The 8,770-nt window shown below is 49.7% G+C and overlaps 1 protein-coding gene across 3 annotated transcripts in view; it reads left to right on the top strand.

Moving 5' to 3' along the window:
* Nucleotides 1-5,517: 5,517 nt before the first annotated feature.
* TRIM25 (tripartite motif containing 25) overlaps nt 5,518-8,770 on the top strand; it is a 29,585-nt gene continuing 26,332 nt past the window's right edge. For all 3 annotated transcript variants that reach the window (XM_019517103.1, XM_019517121.1, XM_019517111.1), the window contains exon 1: nt 5,518-6,178. In XM_019517103.1, the coding sequence (XP_019372648.1) occupies nt 5,573-6,178 (606 nt within the window). In that variant the 5' untranslated portion in view covers nt 5,518-5,572. The remainder of the gene's footprint in view (nt 6,179-8,770) is intronic.

Here is an 8,770-nt window from a genome sequence, read left to right on the forward strand (position 1 = left end):
TTCTCTGTAGGGCAAGTTACTTTGTACTTCTATAGCTCTTTTCATCTGAACATGTCCAAAACATTCATCCATGTTAAGTCTCTGCAATTCTGAGTGATAGGCAAGTGCCTTCATCTTCCTGCAGATGGTGAAGTTGAGGACCTTGTGGCAGAGCAAGGAATAGAACCCAGGAGTCTAGTAATTGCTCCCAGGCAATATTGCCTTCAATAGGTGTTGATTTGTATGGGCTTTAAAAGCGGTTCTCTTGCCTCTTCTGTTGATCAGCTTTGTGCTTAAAGCGCTCTTTTCTCTTTAAGATGTGATTTCACCAAGAACCTTCCCAGTAATACTGGTTACTGTCACCTTGTTCATGACTGCAGAATAACAGTTGTTGGACCAAGAATGCATTTTAACCAGAAATTTAAGTGTTAAAGTCTCCATTCAGTAGCTTCGCGCAATGCTCAGATAATGTTTAAAAATGGAACAGTAAAAATGCTTGGATCAAAAGGAGTGCAGGTTGTAGCTATGTTGGTCTAAGGACATAGGCAGACAAGGTTCTTTGGGTGAATCTGATATCTTTTATTTAAGTTGGTCTAATAAAAGATATGAGGTTCACCCAAAGAATCTTGTCTGCCTGGATCAAAAGGAGGATTTTTAAGACAGGTCTTGACTAGTTTTATTTGGCCATTAGATGGCAGCGTTACAGAACGGTTCATAATTTTTTCCTTTAAACTTAAAATTTTATAGTCCACACAAACCATCAACCAGCACAGATTAAATTAGTATGAAACTGTTATTAGTTGGACCATATCAGTTAAGCTAATGCAAGGCTTATAAGGGATTAAGTTATGGCTTTGTTTCAAACTATGCTTACATGTTTATATTGAATACCTTGGATTATATGAGCAGTGTTTTAAAAATGTTCTACACCTGCAGTTTGCTTGTATCTTGTTTTTTTCTAAATTTGATCAATAGAAGTGAAAGTAATCTGATTTTATAAAATTCTGCTACATGGCATTAGTATAATTTTAACTAACAAATAAAATCTACCATTATTCTCGATACAAGCTTTACTTGCCTTTGCAAATGTTCTGCATCTAAATGCAAACATTACATATGATTCCCTGAGCCTTGAGGAAGACCACTTGACTCCTGAACGTTGTCTGACAGCTCTCCCAACTACACAGTTGCCCCAATAAAGATCACAAAGAATCTTTTGCCTCTTATAACTCCCTCTAATTCTGTGGCGCTCAACATTTTTAGACTCAAGGCACCCCCATTGCTTTTCTGAATTTGGTGGCACTCCGTTTCAAAGAAAGAACGCATTTATTATAGTGCAATTCTATTGCAAGGAACTCGGAAAGACTACCACAGGTCAGAATAATGTTTTTGACACTAAGGATTCCCATTTCAAATGTGAATCATGTGTAGGTGTTTGTACAGCTAACAGCATGACTATTACACAGTACCCCACAGCACCCTTAAAAGGGACCTCTGAGCACTGCCGGGTGCTGAGACACCCTGGTTAAGACTCACTGTTCATGAAAAAAATTAAATACAGACTTACAGCCAGAATTAGTAGCAGTGCTTACTGTTAAGGGCATCTGATGCCTTCATTTCAGAGCCCCTATTTTCAGTTACTTACTGTTACGCTGAACTTATCCTTCTAGCTGACAATACCTGTGCTAGCTTTCTGCTTCACTCTGAAGTTAAAGACAAGATTCAGTAAAAACATCACATTTCCAAGAAAGTATCTTGGGGAAGCCCTATTTATCCACATAAAAGTTTTACTAACGCTTCCTTTGAGAAAGGCAAGCACCTTTGGGCTGTGGAACAGGAACTTTAAATTTGCTGTGGTGGTGTGGGATGGAATGCATCTTTTTTCCATCCCTCAGAAAAGCCACCCCGATTGGGCTGACTCATCTGTGGTGGCAGGTACCAGAAATAAGAGCAGCAACATTGACACTGGCATGCTTCCTTCCTTCCTGTTGTCCCCGAGGCTGCGTGGGAGGGGGGACAGGAGCCAGCATTACTGGACTACAGAAATGAGCTGCACAGGAGATGGGTTGGGGGACAACAGTGAGGGCAAAGCCATGTTCCAACTGCACGGTATTGCGAAGAGAAATTTAATAACACTTGGGAAGCACTTGTGTGTGCAACAGAAATACCTATAATTCTGTATTCAAGGTTTGGATGGTGCACACGGGGGGTCATGGGGCCTCATTCATTGATGAAAATAAAAAAAATGTGAAACAGCGACCTGGTCAGTAAGTGTCGTTGATCTGGCCTGTGGAATGAATGAGGCAAAGGACCAGGGAAGAAAATGCGTTCCTCCTCAAGAGTACCTTGCCAGATCAGGATAGGGACTTCCTTTGTGAGGTTACTAGTAGCATCGCTTGGTGGGGTTTGGCAAGATTACTTTGCCTCATTTCAGTAGCTGTAGGCCAAAAAAATCTTATGAAAAGTATCAGGCAAGTTAACAGGTCTGTAAGGATTTTGAGTAATTTAAGATCTTGGGTCAGATCCCAGACATCACCTAAACAGTGGAAAAAAGTTCCAAAACCAAAATAAAAGAGCAAAGCCGGGGGTGGGGGGGGCATGGCAAAGCATGTATTGTACATTCACTCAACCAGGCACAGAGAGCAATAATGTATGTTCTGTAGATAGATACTTATAGCTTCCCTTTTGTACCGAGTGACTCAGCTGCATAACTCCGAGCAATGCTTTCGCCACGTGAGATCTGAGTGAAAGGTTGGCGTCTAATTTAGAAAGACAAGGACATCCCCAAGGTTTGTTATGAAGAAGAGACAGTAGCTTCTTTGGTAACTGTTTATAAAAAAAACCAAAAACACTTTTCTGATAAATTAAGTTTCAAGTCTTTTTAATAGTCACCAGGGATTTTGGTTCTCTCTGATAAAAAAAAAAAAATCCCCAATTTTTGGTTTAAAAAAAAAAATGTAACCCAAAATCCATATTTTTCTGTGATTAAAATGAAATGCAGTTAAAAATGACTAACATTTTCTGTGCAGAACTGCAAGTGATGAGTTGAAGAGCTGCTTGTAGCCTGGGAGCTGTGGTCTGAAGCCTTAAGTAGGTTATTTTGGAAGCTGAAAGAGTTATCTACAAAGCAGATGGACTTGATAATTCAGACAGGCAAGGAGCTAGGTAAAAGAATTAAATCAACCTTTCAGCATCTTCTGAGAATTCCCAACCACGGACACAAAAGTCAAAAAACTATTTCCAAACCTATTTGGCCTGCATTGGTAGATGTCATATAGGCCTGGTAGCATCCTGAATGCTCTCACAAAGATGCCAAACCCATGAAAGGTGGAGTAGCTGATACTAAGATGTAGCCAGCCCTTTGGAAAAGGCATCTCGCCCACCTACGGGGAAAGAAGAAATGAAAGCTTTATAGTTGTTGATCATCTCTTTGTTCCCATCTGTCAACCGCAGTTCAGGCCAGTTGGCTCATCTAACATTTGAACTGAAAACCTTTGCAAAATCAAAGGCAGCTAAAACGACTTGGGAACCACTGAAGTGACACACTGACCTACCCCCGTTTCTACAGTTTGATGCCATCACCAAGACTTAGGCACTGTTGCCAAGATGAAGTTTCCAAAGCTTTGCCAAGAGATTAGATTCCAGTTGTCCTGGAAATGATTTTGATGGGATAGTAAGAGAAATTATACATTTGAGTTACTGGCAGTTTCTCTTGCTAAATACTGAAATGTCTGGACTTTCCATCTCTGAGGAAGTTAAGACCATTTTGATAGGCACACCCTGGTAAAACAGGTACTTTATAAGCACATGATTGGATTTTACCACTGCCTGGAAAGAAAAACACTCTTAACTTTCAGGCAGACTCAGCCCCACACATAGTATTAGTCATAGTTTGCATTTGCAGATAGCTGCTGCTGTGTGTTCTTGAGTTTTCTATCAGGAAACGAGGGGGAAGTGGGTGAACACCGACCTGAATGGCATGAACCTGCCTTACTGAAGCAGGCAGATGTGGCCAAGCCCAGAGCCCAATCTGGTCAGCCTCTACCTCCCAAAGTTATACCGTGCCTTTGGTTTAGAAATCAGACCAGCAGCTCAGGAGATCAGACCCTCAAGAGACTTTCTACGGTTACAATCAAATTGGGCACATTGCAAAACTAGCTTCCCAGCGGTGAGACTCCGTGACTTCTCCTGCAAGCTGGACACGAAGCACGTGCAAAAAAAGAAAGACAGCTTCACTCTGGGTGTGGAGGAGGTTTCTATTTTTATTCTGATCTAGTCAAATTTGCTTCTCTCTCCCATAAAGAGCTCTTAGGAGTGTCTAAGCAATAACCTTCCCCTGAGTCAGTGTGGAGCCGCTCCCAGGGCGATGCTAGAGCACAGCTTGTGCCGGGGGGGTAAGAAACCTGAAGGGGCCTGTAAAGATCTTGCCCACTTGTGTTAGTAAAGATATCATGCCACTTTTTTCTACACATGTACATGTTCTTCTGCTTGGCCCAATTCAAACTAGCAATACAAGGAGTCACGCAAGCACACCGCAATCTCACTTAATAAAAGCAAGTCTTGAGCTTCTGTGGCTTTGTAAACAAGCTGATTATTTTTTTTTTAAAGGTCTCATGATCTTTAAGCCAAGCGTATGATTCAGGGGAATCTGACTCATGCTCTCTAAATGCATCAGGCTGGCAAGAATATGGATAAGGCTGGTCATCCCCAGCCCTGAGCTGCTGTACCATGCCCCTTTTCACTCTTTTGCCCCTCATCCCTGCCTCTTGCCTGTGTTACCAGGTTTGGTCAGCGACCTTTCAAACCTCCTTTGAGATCCTTGTAGGATTTGGGGAGCACAAAGACGTCCGACTATTGTCCAAATGCCGGCGCACAGAAAACGTCACGTTCAAATGCAACGGGGCGAAAGCGGCACGCGCTTGCCGCTCACTGTGCCCCTGGTCTAAATTAAGGCCATTTCTCCCCCTGTTTGAAACAGGTTGGCACGATACAAGCAGCACTGAAATTCTAGTTTGAGCAGAGCTTTCCGCCTGCTCCCCCGCCTGCGGCAGCAGACAAGAGCTTGACTCTTTCTAAGAACAAGCAACATTTTTCTGGCCTCAACAGGGCCCCAGGCCTGCTCCCAGATGCCCTAAGGCAGCGATTCCCAAACGCCGACAGATTTCAAAGTGACACCGCCTGACGTACCACCAGCAAATTGTTGTCCTATAAAGTGATTAAAACAAATGTGCGGACCGCTGGTGGTCCCCGCACCGCAGACTGGGCACCGCTTGCTCTGGAGGCCGGGCCCAGCACCAGAGGGAGCAAAGGGGCAACCTGGCCCGGAGAGGAAGGGGCGCGGCGGCCCCCCGGGCAGCAGGGGGCGCGGTGCTGGGTGGCGCGGCTCTGCTCGAGTCCGCACTTCGGCGAGGTCAAAGGTCGCTGTGTACACAGGGCCTCTGCACTGCGCAGGCGCCATCTGCCAGATAGGAAAGCCAGAGCGAAAAGTTTCGCCGCGCCGCGCCCCGCCCCGCCCCACGTGACCGCCGGGAAGTGCCCGCCTCAGCCCCCGGGTTTCACTTTCCGACCCGGAGCCGGAGCCGGAGCCACAGCCATGGCCGCGCCGGCGCTGGCGGGGCTGGAGGACGAGCTGACCTGCTCCATCTGCCTCTGCCTCTTCGAGAGCCCCGTGACCACCCCGTGCGGCCACAACTTCTGCGCCGCCTGCCTGGACATCACGTGGGCCGGCCTGCGGGACGCCTTCAGCTGCCCGCAGTGCCGCAGCCCCTTCGCCCGCAAGCCCGAGCTGCGCAAGAACACGGTGCTGTGCCGCGTGGTGGAGCAGCTGCAGGCGGGCCCCGACGCCCCCGCGGAGGGCAAGGCGGGCGGCGAGCCGGAGGGCAAGGCGGGCGGCGAGCTGGGCCCCTCTCAGGTGGCTTGCGACAGCTGCCCAGAGGCGGTGGCTGCCGTGCAGACCTGCCTCACCTGCATGGCCTCCTTCTGCGCCGAGCACCTGCGCCCGCACCACGAGAGCCTGGCCTTCCGCGTGCACGAGCTGAGCGCCCCGGTGCGCAACCTGCAGCAGAAGCTGTGCCAGGACCACCACAAGCTGCTGGACTTCTACTGCCCCGAGCACCGCAGCTGCATCTGCTGCATCTGCCTGGTGGGCCACAAGGCCTGTTCGGCCAGCTCCCTGCCCGAGGCCAAGGCGCAGATCGAGGTGAGCGGGCGCGTGTGCACGCAGGCCCACGGGTGCGTCTCAGGGACGAGGACCCCGGGGAGCGGTCGGTCGGCAGCCCGCCAACTCCAGGAGGATCCCGCCCTTGGCTTGTGGATGGGGCTCGAGGCGACCTAAAGAGCACAGGCCTCGAGCCCCGGGTCTGGCTGCAGAAGTGGCAGGTCTTTCCTCAGCTGGGGGAAGAGCAGGCTGCAAATCCTCTCCTTCCCGCTCTGCAGACAGGACACTTCACCTGGGAGTGGGCTGCCGCTTGGGTGAGGCTGCTGTGCCCTCGGGAGGTGGTGTTGGCAGCCAGCCGCCATCGATTTTGGGGCTGGGCTCGCTGGGCCGTTACTTGAAATCCACCTTTTCCCCCCTGCAGACAAGTTGAGCCGTGTCCCTTGAGCTCTTCCCAACATCATAAAATTGCCCTAGGAAGCAGAGGGGAGGACCCGGCTATGCCACCATGCAATGGATGCGCTGTCCCCGCTGCCCTTTGGAAGTGCTTTTATACCCAGGGCAGGAACACAGAAGCAGTCTCCGGTGCTCGGATGGCTGCCGGCCTTATTGCAAGCCCTGCTTTGCCCAGGTGCGTGCACTGAGCGGGGACACAAATAGATCCACAGCTGTTCACGGCCGTTGGCTCTGAGCTCTGCCACATCTGGCTGGTCCAGGCACGGCGTCTTGAACGCACACATCCAGGACCATTGCGAGACGGCAGAACCGCTCTGCCATTGTCCCTTGCGCTCCAGCCGCAAGCTTGGTTCTCAAAAGCTGCCGAGCACCTGACAGTCCCTGCTGAATCGGAAGCATTTGGGACTGTGGAAACCAGACTGTGCAACTGAATCTAGAGGTGCCCTGATGTTCAAAGATGCTGTGGGAAGAAGCAGAGCTCAGAAAGACGTCTCAACTCACATAATTAGGAGAGAACAAGTTGGGGCTGGTGGAGAGGGTGCGGGGGGAAGAATGGGAGGAAGTCACAGCAGTTGGGGGCATGGACAGCTGGTGCAGCAGGTGCTGGGTATTGTCCTGTTAGAGGAGGGCCCTGCGCTATGACTCCTTCGCATGCTCTTGGCTACATCCCTGGCGTGCTCTAACCCCACAAGCCCATGCAGGTCCAGGCTTGGGTGACTTCAATCCAGCCTGCAGCTTTAGGCATCCCAGCCTGCCAGCTAGCGGCTTCCATTTGTATTTTGGAAATCACTGGAGACTAGCAGTTGAATCCTGCGCTTTGTCAGCAAAGTGGCAACTCTTGTGACTCACTGAATCCTGTGGGAAGGGTGGGCCGGAGCATGAACCTGCAGGAGACAACACAGCTGTCCCCCCAAGCACTAGCCCCACTTGTAGCCAGCTCCTTCCAAGTGGCAGGCCTCTGGGTCTGCCTATACAGAGGAGAGCTTTTGCTAAAGTTTTCCTTAAGAAGTTAAGACACGGGGAGTTCAGGAGCTGCCTGGTAGGGCCGTGCAAAACTCCACCGGCAGTTTCTTTTCGACCTTGAAATGGAGAGCTTCGAAACAGCCTCGAAAGGAAACGAGACGAGGCAAAACGCTTTGAGTTTGGAAGCTGGAGCTGGGCTTACCTGCAGGGAAACAGAAACTAAAGTGAGGAGAGGGAGGGGGAAGCAGTGGTCTTGTTATTATTGACTGCACAGCTGGCCAGTGACTGCCATCCTTCCTCGAGCCCCCTTCCAATCCCAGCGCTGTGGGGGAGGGATGAAAAAAACAGCATAAAAGGCAGCGTTGTTTGAAGTGCCCTGCTTTCTGCCTTGGCGGCAGTTGAGTGAGGGCACACCTTAACCCCCCGCCCCATGTCACAAGTTTCGTCTGTCAGCAGCCAGAGGTGCAGGGCCCCAGACCCCAGGAGCCCTGCACTGATCCCCTCGACAGCTGGCAGGCTTCATGGCTGCAGCAGGGGCCACCATCCCTGCAGCTGTCACCCCGCTGCGCCTTAACACACGCAGTGTCACCCATGTCACGAGTTTTGTTGGTCAGCAGCTTGAGGGGCAGTTCCCCTTCAAACCCCTGCACCTAGCTCCTTGCAACGTGGCAGGCTTCATGCCCTCAGAAGGGACTACTATTCCTTCAAGTTTCATCCAAATCAAGCCAGAAATGACAAAAGTTACAGGCTGTTTCAAGCTCTCCCATTACAGCCGATGGGCAGAACATTGAAACAGCAAAACGGTTTTGATGAAATGAAACAGAACAGCAGTTTTGAATTGAAATGAGATGCAATGGTGCCGTTTTGCACAGCCCTACTGCCTGGTTTATTAAGGGCCCAATCCTACTGTGGCTGGATTGTTCTTCATGTTTACAAGGTAAAACCAAAGCAAGCAGGGCAGAGTCCTTTAGCAGCGCGCTGGGAAGAACTTGAGCCGAAGTCAGGAAGCATTCTGGAGCCCAGGAAGGAGCCTGTTTCTCAGGGTCAAGGACATACTGACTGCAGTATTTCCTTGCTACCCACAAGATAAGAAAGAGCCTTCCCATTATTTTAGTTTAAGTCAGGGAGGGCCAAGAAGGCCACAGCGCTAAGGGTAGTTTCATAGTTGGTCGGGTCGGAAGGGCAGATCATCAAGTCCGACCCCCTGCCATGGCAGGA

This window comes from Gavialis gangeticus, unplaced genomic scaffold (genome assembly GCF_001723915.1).
Source record: "Gavialis gangeticus isolate Ggan-Ray unplaced genomic scaffold, GavGan_comp1, whole genome shotgun sequence".
Taxonomy (NCBI): domain Eukaryota; kingdom Metazoa; phylum Chordata; order Crocodylia; family Gavialidae; genus Gavialis; species Gavialis gangeticus.